General features: G+C 37.9%; 2 protein-coding genes and 2 pseudogenes across 4 annotated transcripts in view; 3 read left to right on the top strand and 1 right to left on the bottom strand.

The window, feature by feature from the left end:
* Hbe1 (hemoglobin subunit epsilon 1) overlaps positions 1–22,599 on the top strand; it is a 177,272-nt gene that overhangs the window by 16,780 nt on the left and 137,893 nt on the right. The gene's annotated exons all lie outside the window — the stretch shown is intronic.
* On the top strand, positions 9,980–10,973 carry Or51k1b-ps1 (olfactory receptor family 51 subfamily K member 1B, pseudogene 1; annotated as a pseudogene).
* Positions 15,999–16,964, bottom strand: Or51q1d (olfactory receptor family 51 subfamily Q member 1D). The gene has a single exon (NM_001001283.1). The coding sequence runs from the start codon at positions 16,962–16,964 to the stop codon at positions 15,999–16,001; it is 966 nt and encodes a 321-aa protein (NP_001001283.1).
* Positions 17,848–18,935, top strand: Tmed5-ps1 (transmembrane p24 trafficking protein 5, pseudogene 1; annotated as a pseudogene).

Below are 22,599 nucleotides of genomic sequence, written 5' to 3'. Positions count from 1 at the left end.
TAGAATCCATCTCTTTCAGAGACATTTGATAAGCCTTTTGTAGAACAGAAAAGATGGTCACAGTAGGGTGCATCATAGGGGAGTAAGTGCAATGTCATCCAACGAAAGCCCCTTTCTTGGTGGCAAGATTCTGATGACACAGGCCATCACACACAGGTTCCATGAAGCATGGCATTAGAGGTACCTAGGCCACTTTTAGCATCAGTGATAGTGTGTGATAAATCTCCATGTAAATTGCTTCTTGTGTTCTACCTGCCACATTTCTGTCCGTCCCTACCTCACCATGACATACCTCTTAAACAGGTCTGCTTAAATCTCCTCTTGTGTCTATAGAATGTCCTCTCTCTCTCAGCTTTTTCTCCTCTTATGGATATCCATCTTATTACTATCCATTTCAGGACGAGTCCACCCTCATTGATACTCACTGTGCTCTCTCAGCGGTCTTCAGTATTTGTTCTCTGTCTCATGTCTGCATGTGGTTTTTATGTTACTGTCAATCCCAGGCTCAAATCTAAGAGACCCATGGGGAGATCTCCCGAGGATCTTACAGGCATATGTGGATCGTGCTCTCAGACCTCAGTCCTCAAGGGAGACAATCAGACAGCCTCTCTTGCTCAGGAGATGTTTTTGCACTGCACTGTGAATATGGAAACCTGAACATAGAACAGAGAGCACAAGGTTTGGCTATGGTTAGAAAGCATGTTCTCCCCCAGTGAACTAGTCTATGGGGGGAGGGTGGCAATGGGGGGAGGGTTGGGAGGGGAACACCCATAAGGAAGGGGAGGGGGGAGGGGGATGTTTGCCCGGAAACCGAGAAAGGGAATAACACTCGAAATGTATATAAGAAATACTCAAGTTAATAAAAAAAAAAAAAGAGTCCAGAAATAGCTAGAAACTCCAGAATAATAGAAATTTATTCAGCAGTAAGCCTCCAAGATGCCAATTATATCTGGTGAATAAAAGTTACTTTTACAAATCACAAAAAAAAAAAGCACGTTCTCTTTAAAATTAGCACAATGTTCTATAAAGATGGGCTACCATAGGGGTCAAGGATAGAGGTTTAATTTTAGTCATATACATGCCAGGGCTCCTTAGGAGAAAGTCTAATGTTCTGAACCTCAGATGCATGCTTAATTTATTGAAAAAAATCTCCTATCATTCAAGCTTAAATTTGAAATGCAAAAATTATCTATGTGAATTCCTATTCTGCCTGCTTATCAAAGTAAGTTTAGAGCAAAGAAAAAATGGATTGAAGTTATATAGTTGTGAAAAAATAAATAAAATAGTTTATCTTCAATGAATGGAGTCTCCTAGCTTGACAAAGGCAACTGAATAGTGACAGCAAACACAGTCTTCAGTTACATTCCTTAAGCATTCTATGTGTATAAAATGAGAAACTGGCACTTGGCAATGTGATGCTTCTCCAAGGTTTATTAAGAATGGCCTAGTCTTCCTATTATACTGGTTTTAAAGACTGTCCACTGTTGGAAATCAGTTACCATTTAACACTGGTCATGTCATGAACACAACTACACTAAGAGGTGTTCAGATCTTCTGGGAGATTCACAAGTGTTTAGGCAAATGGGTTGTCCCCTCACAGTGTTCTTAGGGAACAGCTGCGGCACAGGGTACACATTGCTTCCTCTCAGGAAGGTAGGATCTCTCTTCAGGCGTGAAGAGACATTTTATATAAAGTAAAAATGACGTTTACATAGTTCTTATATGTTAAGAGCAATAACTAGTGGGATAAAGGTGAGAGGCAGCTTTGTATTTGTTGTATGAGCAAAACCTAAGAATAGTAAGATCTGGTTGGCAAGTAAATGGGCATGGCATCTTAGGTGGGGTAATGGCAATGCTTTGCCTACCAAAGGTAAAGTTTTCAGAAATCTTTACTCAGCAATTCCTTCTCAAGAAGTTACACGTACAAATGCATTTACTCACATGGAAATCAACTCACATGTACAAGAACTTTTGCCTATATGAAAATGGACACAAATAAATGAGAATTTTGACTACATGAAAATTGACACATACATCTGATAACTTTTGACTGCACTATTACTTATAAGATTTATATAGAAAGAGGTACCCTGGAAACATATATACCAGAACTTGATTAATGAAAGATAGGGATATAAAAATATATGCCAAAGCTTTTCACGTACCTCAGTGACATACACATACATTAAACATCAACCAATGACATCACACATTCTCAATAGGAAACAGCATGGGAGGAAAGTGAGTCTCCCTTTACAGTGATCTGCATAAAATAGTCATTGAATATGACATACTTAATTTCTCCCTGACAAAGGATGGCTATCTATTTAGGGTTGAAGGGGTTGTGGCAACTGTAACCTAGGGACATCTGACTGTGGAAGTTTGTGTAATTTCATTTATTTCTTAAGTATTTAGGTGGTTCTGTGTAATAGAGACTGGTATAAATTTTTCTTTGTAGCTGAAGGTGACCCTAAAATTCTACTTCTCCTGCCTTTGCTTCTCAAATTGTTATTATAAGTTTGCACCACCACACCCCATTTTATAAAGTGCCGGAGACTATAAACACAGGACTTTATGAACATTAAGCAAGCACTCCATTAACTGTCCTATGTCCCTTGACATTGTGTGACTCTATCTAATCTACATTTCTTCCCAGCCAGTGGTATTAAGCGTTGATTTACATGTTCACTGTAAAAGATTCTTTTGTTTTTATGATAATAGACCCAAGATGCATATAATTGATTACATATATACATATATGTATATATAATATGTACATATAAACATACACATATATGGAATATAATAATTTGGAGTGCGAGAGATAAAACAGAATTACTGAATATTAAATAAAAAACACATATGCTTGGTATACATTTATGTTAAGAGACTCAAAGTTTCAGCAGCCTCAGATATTTGGGTATTGACCAAGCCAGTTTAGTTAGTCAACAGGGTCTCAAGGAAGAAAGTGAGGATTAAAGAAAAGACAATTATACAATATTATAACATGACTCCAGCCAGTGCTGAAGCACCTTTATTTTTCTTCTGTCTGCTTTTATATCATTCTACATACATGCCAAGAATAAGGTCAATCTAGGTCAAGGAAAAAACAAAGCATAACCAAAATAGTCAAGGAACAAAGAATAACCAAAATAGTCAAGGAACAAAGAATAACCAAAATAGTCAAGGAACAAACAAAGAAATAATCTAGGTCCCATGATTACTGTATTCAGGGACTCATCAAGATGAGCAAGATCTTGAGCCTACTACTTGTCCCAACCCAATGTCAAATTCTTGCCAATATCCTTGAAGCAGCACCAAAATCTCTCCACAGAGTATCCCTAGGAAGCAGCCTGGATATTTATGATGCAATCTCTAGAAATGGAAGTTAGCTGTTAAAACTTTTATTTTCTACTATATGTTGACAGCCTGACCCCACCATCTTCTTTGTATTCTTCTAAATATGGAATGCTTTTCCCTGGATTCCCTAAAAATATTCCTTCTTATTTTCTCGGAAATGACCTATCTTTCTTGCTCTGATTCTGTATGGAAAGGCGCTCCCTATGGGTTTGTCAGCTTGATATCCCCCTACAATGTTAAATCCCTGTCCTCTACTGAATTCCCATGCCAGACAGTGGCTGTGAGTCTAGCCTGCACTCTTAAGCAACTACAGATTCCCAGTTCAGAGTGCATCCATTCATGGCAAATAAAAACTTAGTAGTCAGGCCACAGGCATAACTTTTCCAGGAAGTCCTCAGTCACCACTTTCCTTAAAACATAACACGGAAGCAAGATTTTCAATGTTTAGAATTCTTATTCAAAGGATTATTTTATCTGTGCTAATACATATATTGGATATTATAAATTCTGACTAAAACTGATTCTAAACTTTATTATAGGGAGTACAAAATGTGGCAAAGACTGAAAATATATGGAGAAAATATTTGCATGGCTCCATGAGTGAGGAACTTGGTATCTTTTGTCACTGCTTGGTGTTGATGCTCTACGAGTGCATTCAGTACATTCTATTTGGTTGAATTTTAGCAAGAGCAAGATGTTTTTTTTTCTCCCTCCATTGACATATGCTGTGTTAATAGTTGTCATTCTGAGATCTGGCTCAGTTATGGGACAATTGTACCTCTTGGTTTTATATGCTTGAATAAGATGCTAAGAAGTATTAGATGTTTATTCAATGTTAGTTCACTTTTAAAAAAATTTTTATTATTCATTTTTTTACTTATTCACTTTACTTCCCTCTCACTGAACCCCTAATGGTCACCCAGTCACACAATCCTTTCTTCATGCCCCTCTCTTTCTCCTCTCCATGGATGGGGACCCCTGGGTATCCTCCTACTCTGACACATCATGTCTCTGTGAGGTTAAGCACATCCTTTCTCACTGAGGCCAGATGATGCAGCTCAGGTAAAACATATCCCACAGATAGCCAACAGCTTTTGGAACAGCATCCACTCCAGTTTTTGAGGGACCACATGAAGACCAAGTTGCCTATCTGATATGTATGCCTTGGTCCAGCCCTACGGTTAGTGGTTCAGTCTCTGAGAACATTTAGAGTCCAGGTTAGTTGATTCTGTTGGTCTTCCTATAATCATTCCCCCTGTCCTTCCAAAAGATTATCCAAGCTCCATTCACTGGCTGTGTGTATCTGTATCTGTCTGAGTTAGCTACTAGGTGGAACCTCTCAGAGGGCAGTCGCAAGCACTTGACATTTATCTGAAGAATAAACATTATGTTAATTCTATTTGAGGCTTTGTTAGAACTAACTAGAAGAATTCTATATCTACTATATATTTGTACCTCAATAATATTGAGTCCAAAACACTTTAATTATTTAAAATGCTGATAGACTCACATCTAATAATATAAAAATTATATAAAGAGGAAGCTTGTTTCCCTGCATCTGTGTAGAACAACTTCAATATCCTGTTTAATGTGCAGGCCTGTATAATGTGCAGGATTTGTAATTGTATGGGGCCTTGGCAGAGTTGGGAAAATGACACATCAGCATCTTTGTTGGGAAGCTCTTTGGACAACTGGGAGCTGAAGGATCAGTTTACCTATTGTGTTATTCAGAGATTAAAGAAGATGCAACACTGATTATTTTCTTTCTTCCTAGGGTAGGGAGTAGAGTTGGTTTCTCAGATATCTTTCAAATGTCAGTTTCATTTTCCTATGAAGAATGAGGTGTTCTACAGAAACAATCTTTCTTAAATTTATGCCCCAGCTGTACAAGGTAGTATATTTAGGCATGAATGCTACATGGCATGGCATGAAATACCATTGAGTTTTGTGAACTGATCAATCTTAAAAAAATCTACATCTACTTGTCATACCATTCTAGTTATGGAATCAGACTCAAATTTCCTTCTTTTAGACACTGCGCCTTTGAAGAAATATTTATATTGGTCTAATTATGTATGTATGTGTCTTGTTGAATTATATGCGCTGATGGAAGCCAGAGGATTCTGTTACTCTTTGACTTGGAATTGAAGGAAGCTGTGAGTTACACAATGTGGGTGGTGGAAACAGAGCATGGGTTCTGTATGAAAGCAAGGAGGAACTCCTTACCACTAACCACACCCACAGTTCCTAGACATTGGGTTTTAAGCTTACATCAGACATGCCACATGAAACTGGACCAAATATGATGATATAAGCCAACTAAAACATCCCCCAGTTTTAATATCTTCCACTAAACTCTGAACCTCTTTTCTGACATCATTCGAATGATGTCATGAGGGTGTCACCAATTTTAACAGATGCCCCATACATTCTCTTCCCACTTAACATTCTTCAAGGAAGGATTTTAAGAGGGAGAGGGGTAAAGGAAACCACAAGAAAACCTAAGAATCACCTATCCTGGGCCAATAATGGGCCTGATTGAGGCCCTCTTTACATATGTTACAGGTGCCCAGCTTGAGTGTCTTGTGGGATTCCTAACAGTGAGAGCAGGGGATATCTCTGACTCTGTTGTCTGCCTTTGGGACCCTTTCTTCTAAGCAGGTTGCCTTGTCAAGCCTTAATAGGAGAGGTGATGCTTAGTCTTACTGTAACTTAATATGCCATGGCTGGTTGACATCCATGGAGGACAGTCTTTACTGAAGAGAAACTGAACAGGAATGGATTACATTGGGAGTGCAGAGGTTGGGTAAAGAGATTGGGAAGAGAAGAGGGAGGGGAAACCGTGGTTAGGATATATAACAACAACAACAACAACATGGGTCTGTCATGTCTCACACCAATCCACAGCCATGAACTTCTGCACAGAATGGGACAGAATGGGTGAGACTTTTTCTTTTTTCTTTTTTCTTTTTTTTTTTTTTGCCTGCAACCTCAGGCCTGAGGTCTGCAGACAGCTGGAATGAATTTTAACTCCAGTTCAGTAGGAGCTGCCAGCACTCCTCCTCACTCCCCTGTGTGTGCTTATCTGCCTTTGAGTATCTCCACTGCCCTTAAGCAATGTAGCTTTAACTCTGGGGAAAACATTCCTTAAATGAGCTTCAAAAGACCTTCCTGTTATCCCGCCTTTTACTCTTCTCCTCTCATCCTTGAACCTACTCATTTCTACTGAGGTCCCCTTTATTCTCCAACGCTCCCCTGTGACATTCTTTGCTGTGATGACTATCTAGAATGTGGAACCCAGGACTTCCAGTTTTGACTGAGCATCACATCAGAGCTTCTGTCCATCTAGTTATGCTTTTACTTGTCTAAAAGTATACGTTGGGATCACAGTCACAGGAAGTGACTTGGTCAGGCAGAATCATGACCTGAAAAGAGGTCAGAGTCCAACAGGGAGGACAGTAGTACAAATGCAATGTGTGTCTATCATTTTAGTAGGGGTAGGTTATGGTGTCTATTTGTTTGTTTTGTTTTGTTTGAGACAGGGTGTCTATATATAGCTTTCCCTGTAACTAGCAACGTAGACCAGGCTAGCCCAGAACTAAGAGATCTGCTTTCCTTGCCTTCCAAGTGCAGGGATTAAAGCCATCACCTTTGTGACTGGCTATGAAGTCAACTTTTTCATTTTCCATTTTTTTTGAATTTCACTAGTTTTCCAAACATCCTCATGGAAGACACATTCACAGGTTTTAACATCTCGTCAGATACCACAGCACTATATAATACAAATGATAAAAAACAAACAAACAAACAAACAAACAAACAAACAAAACAGAACACAGGGAAAAAGCAAAAGCAAAGGAGGAAGCTGGGAATTACACACCTCCTGAAAATAAACCATGTAGCCTACACAGAATTGCCAATCAGCTCCAGATGAGACCATGGTAAGTTTGCCTAATGAAAACTGGACACCAATTATGGGAAAGAATGAGATTCTCAGAATAAGAAAGCTGAATAATGTTTTCTAAACATTTCCCTTTGTGGAAATCAACAGTAAAATCAATTGTAGGACACCACAGTTTGAACTGTAGACTGTCCTAAGAATGATGCGGGAATCTGTAAAGTATTAAGAAGATAACTTTGAAGGAGAGTCATTACGAGGACAATATGTGACCTTGAGAATACAGGCTTTAAATAGAAGCGAATACTTGTTTTCAAGGATGTGGAGCATACTGCTGAGTAAAACATTATAAAAAGTAATTGTCCCAGTGTGTTATACATGCTACAGCATGCTGCGGAAGCAAGAATGTCACTGGTAAACAGAATATAGAATGTCCTATAAAATATCATAAAGGTTAGGATTGATAGCTTATTATTTATGCTAACTAAGTATTATGAAAACCTGTCACCATTCAAACTGTGTACCACGTTATTGATTTGTGTTAAATGTATTGACCAGTGGGAATCTTGACAAGAAAACCTGAGTGTTAACAGTCAGAAACTTAGAGACGTAGACAAAATAATTTAGTTTGAGCAATATAAAGAGGAATTATAAAGCTCCACATTGGAACTCTTAATTGATGCTTAAATATTAAATTACTTATTCATCTGGCATTTTTACACAAATCTACCATGAATTTATCTTAGGCAATTTTTAGGATTTATTGGAGAAAATGAGCATTCTCCCTTTTTTCTGTTGAAGTTCCAGTCTAGTAGAAGATATAGATATTAAACAAAGACACAGGAAAATATATACTCACAAATTAAGATCTTCTAATGTTTTCATGGATCTTCTAACCTAAAAGAAGAAATTTCTCTATAAGACAATAAGATAGGATGAAGTCAGTGTTTTTAGAGTGCAGTAAACATTTAATTACTGAGTGTAATTGAGTAGACCATGGATGATAGTTTGGTGGCAAGATGCCATAGGGAGATTACCAATAAAACATATAAGCTGAGCTACTGTGAGTTAAGCAGATACAAAGCAACACATAATAAAGACAAAAAACATATAAAGGAAGATCATCTATTGCATTTTCTTGTACTGAGAATTTATTTTTTCAATTACTGACTTCAGGCTTCCATTAGACAAACTGGTCTAACTGGACTCCAAGAAGGCATAAAACTAATGGCTTCTCTAGGCTACATTTGTGGGTGAGATCAGCATATTTGAGTGTCCTTAAAGGGCCAGGCAGATACTGAAGAGTGAGGCCAGCAGATGATGAAAAACAAGGAAGTGCAGCGTTGCAATCCAGAATGAAAGCTTACTGAAATACAAGGGAATGGATGGTGATTTGAGGGTTGCTTGTAAGTGTCATTGCAGTGTAAAAGATTGCCATTGCATGGGGTAAGAATGAGGCACCTGCTGCATTCACCCCAGGAAATGAAGGTAATTATATCCAGTTCCTAATTTAGTTGGCATGGGATATTACCTGAATCACCGAGATTCTTGAATATTAATATATAATAAAGGTTGAGAATATAACGTGTAAAGTAGAAACAAGGGAGCTTATGAATAAGAGGCATAAAGAAGCTTACCTGTCAGGAGGTGTTTGTTTTCTAGGAAAACTCAAGATGAGTTGTGTGTGATTTCACCAGAGCTCTGCAGGAAGACTGCAAACACTGGGAAAGCTGGTGCTCTGGCCAGACTTCCTGTTGCCTAGCTCTTTTCTGCATGGTCATTGCTCTTCACATTCCCTTAGCTGGCTCTACGTGGCTCTAACTGCTCATCTGTCCAGAAGAGAAATTCTAAAATTTTTCGAATATATTGACAATTTTATGTCAATTATGGGTAATCATGAGGATTCACACAGAAGCTGTGCTGTATACAGCTATTCTCTTGTGAATGACTAAATACATGACTAGAATTTACTCAGCTTTCGTATCAATTATATCTGTGTCATTTCATCTACTATTCACATTTCTTTTATTACATATTTGATTTACTATGCTGTCCTCCATTCATTATGTTACATTAAATCAAGCCACATCACATAATTCTAAATTTAGTAAAAGCTTTGAGTAGTCCCTGGATGGCCAATTGAGCTGTTTATCTACATCTTTACTCAGTCCGTGGATTCTGGGTCAAACCTCATTTCACAGCACTGCATCATTGATAGGTTTACTGAGCTACATTTTCCATTCAGAGGTAGGCTGTACATTTGCATTTTCACCCAAAATGTTAATCTTCACCTTTCTAAAATCAGAATCTCAATTTAATCAATGTATCTTGTCTGGACAGAGTGAGAACCCATGAGTATAATTGCTTATCTAGGGGTTCTGGTATCCTCAGATTTACAGTTGCAGTTACAGATTTGCAGTTATAGAGCGACAATTCAACTCTGTGATGACTACCCTAGATCAAGGTATCGTTCAGTTTTCCCACCTTAGAAACCAGGAAACTTAGCTCTGAATAACAATATTCTCTACCTTATACACATTGAGTATGAGAATAGTACACATTCATTTTATAAGTGAACAAACAAAACAGCAATTTCTCATAAGATTGAGCAATCTGAAATGCCTCTTTTTATGGGACAGGTGAGTATTGGGAACCCAAGGGTTTGAGCTAACGTTAGTTTGTTTCAAATGCAGGTGAAAACTTACCTCTACTGTTGGTGTCATGAGAGCAGAGAACAATGAAAGTCTTGACCTCCTATCTGTCTTCCTGACTGGCATTCCAGGACTAGAAGTCCAACATGGCTGGTTCTCCACTCCCTTTTTCATCATGTACATGGTTGCCATTGTGGGCAACAGCCTAATCATGGCAGCAGTTCATTAAGACTGTAAGCTCTCCATGAGCCAATGTACCTGTTCCTCTTCATGCTGACCACTACTGAGGTGGGAGTCTCTGTGTCCACACTGCCCACTGTTATGGGCATTCTTTGGTTTGATGCCTACAGAATTGACTTTGATGGCTGTTTGGCACAAATGGTCTTCATTCATACTTTCTCTGGCATGGAATCAGGAGTCCTGTTAGCCATGAGTTATGACCGCTTTGTAGCCATCTATAATCCTCTGCGCTATACAGCCATTTTAACTCTGCCTCTGATCATATCCATGGGTCTGGGTATTACACTAAAGAGTGTGCATTCATGGCCCCACTTCCAATCCTTTTACGACAGCTACCATATTGTCATATAAATATTCTCTCCCATTCCGATCGCCTCCACTCAGACTTGATCCAACTTCTTTGTACAGATACTAGGCTTAACAGCATCCTGGGGTCGGCCATTGTTCTGTCCACATTTGGGCTCGACTCACTGCTCATTGTGGTCTCTTATGGGCTCATTCTTTACACAGTGATGGGTATTGCATCTGGTGAGGGTCGAAAAAAGGCACTCAACACATGTGTGTCACACATCTGTGCAGTGCTCATATATTATGTGCCTATGATTGGTGTGTCTGTGATGCATCGCGTTGCCAAGCATGCATCACCAGTGGTTCACACACTCATGTCGAGCATCTATCTGTTTGTGCCACCAGTGCTCAATCTCATCATATATAGTGTTAAGACCCGTCCAATCCAACAGGGAATTGCCAATTTGTTCTCCTGCAAAAAAGGGATTGATCTGAATCACAAACTCAGAAGGCAGAGATTATTCTTGAATCTATAAACTCTGGGTGTAATTCTCCCACAGGAAAGTTTTCTGTTAGGAAGAGAGAAATGCAAAACATCACTACAAGCTTGATTTTGAATGATAAATGTTGTACTTATATCTTAAATTTTACTGGTGTATATGTGCATACATGTCCAACTTTTCTTCTTCATCAGATATGCTAATTCAATGTAGAAATAGTAAATCCATCCCTTATTCCATCCCAAATCTTACGAAATAGTTAGTAAACATAAGTTTTGATATTTAATGATATTTAAATGAAAATAAATAAAAATTCATTCTTATGAAATTCTTAGGGATGAAGTACATCTCTAAGGATAGTGATTCTGGAAATGTCCCTTTGAATTTGTATACTTTTTTGCTTGCCACCAGATATTCATGGCTTTAACATTTTCTTCATTATGAAAGAACCCCATTTCACTCTGAAAGCTGTACATGTTTAAACAATAAATTGTATGATAACCCATTATTGAAGACACATTGCTATATAAGTAACTGATTATTCATCTAACCCACTATTCAGTAGTTTCCACATCTAGATTTTATGTGTTTCTAAAGACTCTGGGCTGTACATTGACTGAATGATTTCAATTGGGGCATACAGTAAAATATGAGCAGCTGCAGCTGCCCAGGCATCATATGTGGATATTCTTTCTTTTCCCTTCCTTCCTTCTCTTCCCTCAGCCTACATCAGCTTCAGCATGCTGTGAAGTATGTTTGGTTCTCTTTCCTGACCCTCTCTTCTCTCACCTCCATCAGCATAGATTCAATTGTTTCATCTCCTTTCTGCCTGTGGTTTAATAGAAAGCGTCATAAAATGGGGATGACCACACTCTTACCTCCTGAACTGCAGTCCCTTATGCTCATAGGTCTAGTACTTAGCCTCTCTCAACTCAAGGGCTCCAATTAAAATGATAATATTTCCTATTTTGGAGTATTCCTCACTTATTCATTTACTTCACCAATCACAGCCACACAGCAATATTTTGAAGTACTTATTTTGTTTGAAACATCAATTATAAAAATTTTGTTTACATGTCCTCTAAGACAAAACAAATCTGCCCAGCTTCAGTATTTTTAGGTTGATAGTTTCTATTTTAGAATAAAAGTAGGTAGTTGGCAAGAGCTTGCTTTCAGAGTTATTACAGCAGGTTTACAACAGCTCACCATATACTTCATTCGTCTATGTTTGTAATGATTTATTAATGATGTCAGTGATTTGAGAACATTCTTTAACAGATATTTACATCAACGCATTTGTTGCTGCTACCTAGTTTTTTAAATTGTTGCCTCCAACGAAGTTTTGACTGTGAAATATATTGTTTGTGTTTAAAATTACTTCAATGTTTATTCTATTATAAATATATGTGATAAATGCACATGCATATTTAGATATGTGTTTCCAACATAACTATCCTGTGCTATTTTTTAAAGAGCCCATGAATTGGAAAGAGAGCAAGTCAGGTAATAGGAGGGTTTGAAGGAATGAAAGAGAAGGGCAGAGTGATATAACAATAATCTCAAAAATAAAAGTAATGGTTTTTAAAAATTGAAAAATGCATTCATTATATAATTTATGTAAATATAGAAGTGTTAAAAAGTATATATTACAAAAAAATCTAGTCAGGAACTTATCAGTTAATTATGTAAATGGATTTTGATCCCAGCTAAGTAATTGTTAGTACACAACACCTAGGTCTGCCTGCATTTTACTTTTTCTTTTTCCAGTAAATGTTAATTCTAGAAAGCTTGATGCATGTTCAAAACATAGGTCAATGCAAGCACCAAACCACTGAAGTGAGGACGCCCTTTGGGGGAATTAGAGGAAGGATGCAAAGAGCTGAAGGAGCTTGCAACCCCACAAGAACAACAATGCCAACCACCCAGAACTTCAAGGGACTAAACCACTACTGAAAGACTATACATGGACTGACCCAGGGCTCCAATTGCATATGTAGCAGAGAATAGACTTGTTCGGGCACCAGTGGAAGGGAAAGCCCTTGGTCCTGCCAAGGTTGGACTTCCAGTGCAACCGAATGTTGGATGGGGGAGCAGTAAGGGGGGTGAATGGGTGGAACACCCATATGGTGGAGGGGAGGGGATGGAGGCTTATGGACAGGAAACCGGAAAAGGGAATAGCATTTGAAATGTAAGAAATATATCTAATAAAAAAATAAGAAAAAAAAACTTGATAACAGAAACAAGAAAGTGACATCAGTGTTCTTCTGTTACTTCCCAGAGCCATTGCTGAGTGGATGCTTCTGGAACCAAATCACACACTTTACATGAACTCCGTTTGGAATTTGTTGGAATTCCTTGAACTTCTATTTTCGCAATCTCCTAGCTCCTCAAACATATTTCATTTCAGTCTTGATATGTAGTGTTAATTTGTCTTCCCATGTACCACCAATATTTGCTATTCTTTAATTGGTTTCTTAGTCCGTGAAGCCTTTCCCATTACTATGGGTAGAAATTATGTAAAATCTTGCATTTAATTAAATTCTAGCATTTAGTATTGAAATATGAAGCAAGCGCTTCTTGGCATCAGCAATAGTGTGGTGGGTTGGTGTCTGCAGGTGGGATGGATCCCTAGGTGGAGCAGTCTCTGAATAGCACTCTTCAGTCTCTGTTGCATTTTTTTGTCCCTGTTTTTGTTTTGGACAGGAACATTATGGGGCTAAAAGTGTTGAGGTACCTTGGGTAGTCGCCATACCTCAACTGGGAGTTGTGCCTATCTACTGGAGGTGGTCTCTACAGGTTGTACCCCCCCCCCTTCATTGGGTATTTCAGCTAAAGTCATCACCATTGGCTCCTGGGAGCCTCTTGATTCCTTTGGAGTCTGGGACTTTCCATTGAGTACACCAGTTCCCAGTTCCCCATCCCCTTCTGCTACATTTTCTATTGAATTTCCTGATCCTTTGTACAGCTCTCCTGTCCCCTCCAATGCCGCAGACCACCCAGGGGAGTGTATAAGCAGAGAGACCAAGACTTGGATTTCAGGTAGAGAACAGATGAAGCATGACGGACAGACACAAACTTGAGGTGTATGCTGCTGTGAAAAGCTTTGCCTCTTGGCATAGATGTAAGCAGTTAGAACAGGTACGTCGTAATTGGCAGTCATCCAGCTCTTATTCATCATCCCACCAAATGTCCCTTGCAAGGAGGAAAGCTGAACGTACAGTCTAGGAAACAATTCTCAGCTGCAAACAATAGTTTAGAAAACTGCAGTTATACTGCCAGACTTGTGGGCACCAGATATGCACTCAATATTTACCTTTGTTTTAATAAAGTTTAAACTCTATATTTATGGGCCCTCAGATTAATATGGAAACTTTTTAACCATTCTATAATTTCTTTCACTTCTTGCTCGATGTTAATATCTCTTTTCCTTCTACTTAACTCTTGATAAGTTTGTTCAACTTGTTGGAACTTATCCATGATCTTTCTAAAAGAGTCACTACTATTCTGAATCATGCTAAACAAAACTTTCCCAAAAGGAAAGACTTTTCTGGAATGGTCATGTTCTTAATAGCTGCAATTAATTTCTCTCCTATTTGCTGGGAACTAATGGGCACATCAGTTGAATTCATCACAGCCGTTGAGTTCATCAGGATCATGATGGTGTGAGACGTTTCTGTCTCTGAACTTTCAGTTCCTGAGACATCTAAAGGTACATGACCATCTTACCACACTGCTATATTCTTAAAATCAGATATTGTTGACAGGCTTAAAGTTGCTATGATTACCAAGGCTAGAACACAGAAGGCACCTCCACTGCAAGCATAGACCCTGGTCATCATCGTTTTGTAGGGAGACGGCCAGGGACCTGCAGGAGGCCGAGCCATTCCAGGCACAGGCCTCTGTTGTGGATAGAAACGAAGCACAAGAGCTTCATGTCACGCAGACTCTACTGGAGTGGGTGTGGCACTCCAATATCTGTTCCTAACCCCCATTTTCCCCTCCCCTTCCTCTCTCCATCCTTGGTTACTCCCTCCCTTTACCTCCTCTAACTATTTTGTTCCCTGTTCTATGTAACACTGAAGCATCTACACTTTGGTCTTCCTTCTTTTTAAGCTACATATTGTTTGTAGGTTATATCAGGAGTATTCTGAGCTTTTGGTCTAAAATGCACTTATCAATGAGCCTAATATGGCTGTTCCCTGAGAGGTTCTCCCAGCACCTGACCAATACAGATGCAGATACTTACAGCCAACCATTGGACTGAGCCTAGGGACCTCAGTGGAAGATTTAGGAAGTAGTGAAAGACTTGAAGGGGATTGCAACCATATAAGACAAACAATATCAACTGACTGGACCACCCAGAGCTCCCAGAGACTAAACCCCCAACCAAAGAGTATACATGGAGGGATCCAGGACTCCAGATGCATAAGTACCAAAAATGGCCTTATCTGACATCAACTGGAAGGGAGGGAGCCTTGATTCCCCAGCATAGGGGGATGCTAGACAGGTGAGGCAGGAGTGGGTGAGTGGGTGGAGGAGTATCCTCATGAGGCAAAGGATAGGGGGTGATGGTGGATGGGATGGGGATTGGTGGAGGAGTAACCAGGTAGGGGTCTATCATTAGAAATATAAATGAGTAAAATGATTAATTAAAAAAACCATACACAATTAAAAATATATAATAAACTAACTCACACTAAAAAAGAAACATTCAAAAGCTATAGCTCCAGTGAGGATGTTTATACTTTATAAGAATTTTGAGTTTGTAAAATGAAATATGTACTTTTCAATATGTTCAAAACATTGTGAAGAAAAAATAGCTTTATATTTTACACATGATTTTCTTCATCTCAAAAGTAAGTGGTTAGAGGAAAGTTAACCCAAGCATTAAAAATGTCTCTTTTAATTTCTAGTCTAGCAATAATGTCTCTTGCATTAGCTGTGAATATCTGTACACCAATTGTTCCACTTCATATCCTTGCTACGCACAGTTTTATAGCAGTAATGCTTGACCCCATGTTACCTACAGAAAATTAGTCTTTTCAATATAAATTTCAGTCTTCAGTGAATCTTTCTTTGGAACAGAAGTCGAGTGATTCCCTGGCGAATCTGCTTGGTCTTTGCACTGTAAATGATGGGGTTCATCACAGGAGGTGCCAGCAGGTAGATATTGGCCATGAGAACATGGACCAGTGGAGAGACATGCTTAGCAAAGCGGTGAGTCACAGACACACCAACCATGGGTACATAGAGAACCAGAACTGCCAGCATGTGGGACAGACAGTTGTTGAGAGCCCGGAGACGTTCAACCCAAGTGGCTGTGTTCAAGACACTTTTCAGGATAAGTGCATAGGAGAGTACAATGAGCAGAGGGTCTAATACAGTAATGAGCAGGATCAGAGTAAATCCATACCAACTGTTGACCCTGATGTCAGCACAGACCAGGTGAATCATATCCTGATGGAGGCAGTAAGAGTGAGAAAGAAGGTGGGAATGGCAGAAGGGCAGGCGCTTGAGCAGGAAAAGGGAGGGAAGAACAGCCAGGACACAGCGGCAAATGATGGCCAACCCTATTCTACCAATGACCTCACTGGTGAGGATGGAGGCATAGTGGAGTGGGCGGCAGATGGCCACATAACGGTCAAAGGACATGGCCAATAAAACAGATGATTCCATGAAGGAGAACCCGTGGAGGAAGAATAACTGTGCAAAGCAGGCCTCAAAGCTGATTTCCCGAATGTTGAACCAGAGAAGCTGCATGACAGTAGGGAGTGTGGTGAGAGTGAGGCCCAGGTCAGTGAGGGCCAGCATGGAGAGGAAGAGGTACATGGGCTGGTGGAGAGATGGCTCTGTGCGGATGACGGTGAGGATGGTGGTGTTGCCCATGATGGAAATGGTGTAGAGGCAGAAGAAGGGGATGGAGATCCAGAGATGGATAGCCTCAAATCCTGGGATGCCCGTGAGGATGAAGTAGAAAGGATCATGAGTAGTGTTAGTTACTTCTGACATACTTGATGTATGCAACATACAGAATCTGTAATCCACATTAAAAAGAGCATCGGTATGATATCATTGTTCATTCAACCAGTATAATCAAAAAGCATAAGTTACAGATTGCTCCTGAGAAATTCAATAGATTTATTCAACAGCCAGCATGTGAACACTGAGGATTCTTCTCCTATAGATTTTTATTCAAGACAAACTCATTTCTTTCAACTTGTGTTTCTTCAGCTGTGTTTTAAAAAGTAGCTCTATATTTTCTCTGGTAGGACATACTCTGATGACTGTTGCATATTTACCTGTACATACACACATTTTTGCTAACTGAAATTGATCTTATTAGAATTTTAAACAAGTAAACAAGCAAAACCAAAATATTTATCTCTGTTCTACCAGAGCAATATCACAGAAAGATGATTTGTTTAGGGTCTGCGAGATTTACTCAGATGAAATCTTGTTTAAATTGGAAAGTTCCAGGTATCTTGCTTCAGTAATTGTGCGGAGTATAATGACAATTTTTCTTTTATGGAGCACAGGAGTAGGAATGAACTCTGGAGGTATCAACCCATGTTTGTCTTGTGCGTCAAGAGTTTAATATTCATAGGTACAGTCCACAAGGACTGGCTCATAATTGAATGCCCAATGATACAGGGACAAGTCATGGGAACTTCTAACTGTTTACAAGTAGGTGGGAATCTAGAAGTTGATATGATAAAACAGACCAGAACTTCGAGTAAAGAAGAAAGAAGAAAAATTAAGGTAGTTTATTTAAAATCAATTTGTAAGAAAATCTACAGTTTAGTAATTAGATACCAATGAAAGAGGAAGCAATGGGCATTGTGTAAAAAGAACTTTTCAGATGTTTCTGTAAAAGAAACACTTACAAAGGCATTTTAGCATTAGTAGAGTAATGGGAAGTGAAGACAAGATGTAGTGGAAGAATTAATGAGCAACTTTGGAGAGCTTGGATAGATTAAGGAGTCTCAAAGGGCTCTATACTGCCTCTAGAGGAGGAATACAGATCTTATTCTGTAAATCTAACCAATGAATGGGTCTTAATTTTTGGAATGTTCTATGAATAAAAATTATGGATGTGTTTATCATGAACATATAAGTATTTAATTATTTCTTATAATTATAGCACCTCATGTTCCCTAAGAGATCCATAAGTGACTAATTTACAACTCTGGGAAAACTCACTTAAGAATTTGAACAGGGGCAGACAGCGCTTCCACCCGCCTTGGAGCGTGAGCTGCTCTGCTGACTGAAATTCCCTTGGATCCGGAATTCAAGAGGAGGCGCCGGCATTCCGCACCTCTCTATACATGTCCCGCGCTGCTGCTATCTGCTCTTCCCGCAGCGTTGTTGCTCGGGGGCGACCGGCTTCACCTTCATGCTGGTGGCCGGCTGGAAGGAGTGCTTTTACCAGCCCATGCCCCTGAAGGCGTCATTGGAGATCGAGTACCAAGTTTTAGATAGAGGAGAATTAGATAATGATTTCCACCTTGCCTTTCCAGAGGGCAGAACCTTAGTTTTTGAACAAAGAAAATCAGACGGTGTTCATACTGTAGAGGCTGGAGGTGGAGACTCCATGTTCTGCTTTGATAACACACTGAGCGCCATCTCTGGGAAGGTCATTTTCTTTCAGTTGATCCTCGATAACACGGGAGAAGCTCAAGGACAAGAAGACTGGAAATAGTATATTAGTAACACAGATGTTCTGGAGATGAAACTAGAAGATATCCTGGAATCCATCAACAGCATCAAGTCCAGACTAAGCAAATGTGGCCACATACAGACTCTGCTCAGAGCATTTGAAGCTCGTGATCGAAACATACAAGAAAGCAACTTTCATAGAGTCAATTTCTGGTCTGTGGTTAACTTGATGGTCATGGTGGTGGTGTCAGCTATTCAAGTTTATACACTGAAAAGTCTGTTTGAAGATAAGAGGAAAAGTAGAACTTGAAACTCCAGCACAGATTACTTAATGTTGAAAAATGAGGTAGAAAACTCTAATACACTGTTATGGTCAAAAGATATTAGTCGTATTTCCCATAACATTTTCAGAAATGTATGTAAGTGTAAGATATGTAAAATTTAATAAGAAAGGAAAATCATCACTTTATGTCCAGATAATTTTATTGATCCAGTTACACTTAAGTATAAAACAATATGTCATATAAAATTTATTTTTCATTGAATGAAGCCATATTAACTATTTTCCTAAGGTTAAAAAATTTTCCCAGATATCACATATGAATGAAATGAATTAACAATGTTCATAAACATGCCACCAGTTTTCTTTTACCTAGAATTTTCTCTGTACATGTAGCAACTACAAATTAATTAAAGAAGTTTCCTATACATTACATTGTAAATCATTTGGGAATTATATAATCATGAACTGAATAGATCAGCTTTTTCCTACCAAATCTCTCCAAAAAAGTAAATAGAAGCATACCACTGAACATTTTTACAATCAAATATAATGTGAAATATTACCCATTAGTATTAGATTTTATATACTTAGTCTGTATTTCCAAAAGCTAACTAACATTTTTATAATTAAATCTGGAAAGGCATTCTTTCCTCATAAAACATAGGTTAGGCCATGTCTTTGTCTTTGATATAAGATATATAAAGGGCAGTTGATGTTTATGGATAAGATGCATTCTGTCTAGATATTAGCTAAGATTAGAGATAAGATGAACTTATTTTTATGTTACGCATCAAGAGTGTTATGCTGGCTTCTGCACAGCTGTTGGTCTTGGCGGTGCATTGTCACAAGCTGGTGTGAGGGACGTATTACTGAGAAGATGTGATGTGAGTGTAAATAGACAGCTCCTTTCTAAAGTCCCAATCATCAGAAACATGAACAACACCAGATCCAACAAGTTTACCTAAGAGAAGTGTAATATCTGGAATCAGATGGGCTCTTCTTGCCATCTCAATTATAATAAAAATCAGATCAAAGGAGGGTAATCTGAAATTCCCTGGGAGAAATTGTATTTGTCATAGCTTTAATTTTCTAGTTACTGTTTTCATAAATGTCCAGATAGATTTTCTCAAATGTACATCCTACCATAAGATTTAGCACTGGGTATACATATTTATTACAGCTTTTATTAAATTGCCTCTGGTCACTTACTGACTTTGAAAGATCCTAAATTATAAACACCTATTATAGAAATAAAAGCCAATACACACAAAAACATTCTGCCTTTCTGGTTTATCAGTCTGTAGTACAATTTTATTCAAGTACTAGTGATTTGAGTTCATCATGAAACAGAATCTAAGTTACACTCATTTGTAGTGTTATAATAAATGTATTGTCAAATAGAAATAGTCAACAGTCAAATCTGGTTGTTGAACCCATATATTTATACATTTTTTTTGCTGGAATTCTTATTATGCATTAATGATCTTGCACTACCCTGCTACCTCGCACACAAAATTATGATACCCAGAGAAATACTGACTTCATTTACAATTTATACTCAGAATAGTTCAGAAATACATTTTTGTCCTTCTCAAGCCCTCAGGAGAAGACTAGAAATCTTTGCCTATTCAGAGGCTTTTCAAAATGTGAGATAAATACTATATATGATCAATAACTGATCAAGAAAATACTCCATTATTCCAAGCCAAGCTCCTACAATAGATGCAGAACAGAGGTCAATGAGATCATTGCCCAAAAGTCCTCGCTTCCCTACTTTTAAGTACAAGAGAAGCAAGCTGTAGGTACCATAAGTGATGAAGCGGAATCCACCACATCTTTTCTGTAAGACTGTGAGTAAGAATTCTACCTCTCATACAGCTAATACTGTACTGTACTCTTCACTGCTTACTTAACACTGTATCTGTTACATCGTATTGTGTGTATGTAATCTGTGCCACTGATTTTTTTTATTTTTTATTCAGTTAGTCACTGCCATTTAAAATGGTAATAGTTGCTTTACTGGAAAAACAAATAACAGGAAATGATTACAGATTTTATTTTTATAGACAAAAGTAAAAAGAGATACTAAGAACCATGTTGCCTATATTAATCATAAAAAGTAAAATTGAAAACAAAACCAAAATGTTTATTTCTAAATGTGTATTTTTTGCTTTATATGAGATTTTTTACCTCACTGTCTCAATTTTACTAAAATCAAGTAAGCCATCACTTGATCTGATTTTTGTCTTGTTCTTAACTGTATAAATTACTACAGTAGTTTAACAGAAAGTTTAGAGGTCATTGTTCTGAGTTGTATTTGGATTGTGTGCTCTTTTACATGAATGTCAATAAACAGAGGCTAAATAAGTGTAAGAAAACATTGTTGAAATATATATCAAAACATACTTAGGAATATTTACCATTATACATTATGATGTCTTAAAGTTAGTAAAAAACAAAACAAAAACTAGTACCTGTAATTTGGTACCTACAGTGGAAATTCTTTATCTGAAATTCTAAAATATATTGATTTAGCATGTCATTATTTTCTTCTGAAGTGTAATTCAGTGTGACTCAAATTGCACCATATGCTATATTTGTCAATAGTCATCTTAAATGAGCAATAGACTGTATGAGCTCTGTACAACTAATAAAAATTACTATCAAAGGAAAAAAAAGAATTTGAACAATAGGAGCTATAGCAACAGCAGCAGCAGAAGGAGCAGCAGAAACAACAACAACAACAATAACATCAACAAAAACAACATAAAATTGGGGGAAATAGGGAAAAATAAAAAAAGAGAAATGAATTTTTTTCAATTAGGAAAAAATAATTAAAATATTTACAAGTTTTTTCCCTTTAAGTCAGTATAATTTAAAATCCAGAAAATCTGCTCCATAAAAAAATTAATATAGGCAAATATTTAGGAATGAAATTTTCATAAGAAAGAAAAATATGCAGAAGTTATAGATACCAGTGAGACCAAGAGAATGGGAAAGAGGAAGAATGCCCATAAACCATAAATCAAAAGACAAGTCACCATAGCTAAGGTTTTTGAAGCTCTCTTAGTATTAAGTATTAATAATCCACATTAATAGATTCATTATTAATATTTAACAACTTAGAAAATATTTGAAGAAAAGCATGCTAATTATAGATGCGGTTGTCATCTTTAAAACTGTAAAAGAAAGAAATCTGAGATGGATCATGTTGGATCCTCCATCCTTTAGCACTTTGCAAGGACAAGATGGTTTGCCCAACCAAGAAGTAAGAAGAGCACAGTGGAATTTTAGGGAGAGCACAGTGGATTTTTAGGGCTATCTAGCGTGATTTGAGTGCTAGATTCAGGTGTGTTTGTTTGTTTGTTTGTTTGTTTGTTTGTTTATCTGAGACAGAGGTTATCTGTGCAGACCTGGCTGTCCTGGAAGTCAGTTTTTAGATGAGGCTGGCCTTGAACTCGCAGAACTTCTTTCTCTCTGGAGTACTAGGATTAAAGGTGTGCACCACTACCAACTGACTCCCAGGCACTTTTGAATAGAGATTGATGTAGACTCAATATCTCTTTCATTTTTCTAGATGCTAGACACATTTTCTTTTTAAAAGTATATGATCTTTCCCTCTGTTTTTATATTTCTGCTTGCTCTGATTGGTCAGTACAAATAGCCATAAAGAAATATATTTCATTTTGAAATATTTATATTTAGAAGATGATAGAGCTCAAT

This window comes from Rattus norvegicus, chromosome 1 (assembly GCF_036323735.1).
Source record: "Rattus norvegicus strain BN/NHsdMcwi chromosome 1, GRCr8, whole genome shotgun sequence".
NCBI classification, from domain to species: Eukaryota; Metazoa; Chordata; class Mammalia; order Rodentia; family Muridae; genus Rattus; species Rattus norvegicus.
The sequence above is the reverse complement of the archived record's forward strand: the minus strand, read 5'-3'. Positions and strand labels throughout refer to the sequence as shown.

What these genes read in the sequence shown, in the direction of transcription:
- Or51q1d (NM_001001283.1), bottom strand. Translation starts at nt 16,964, where the DNA reads ATGTTGCATACATCAAGTATGTCAGAAGTAACTAACACTACTCATGAT.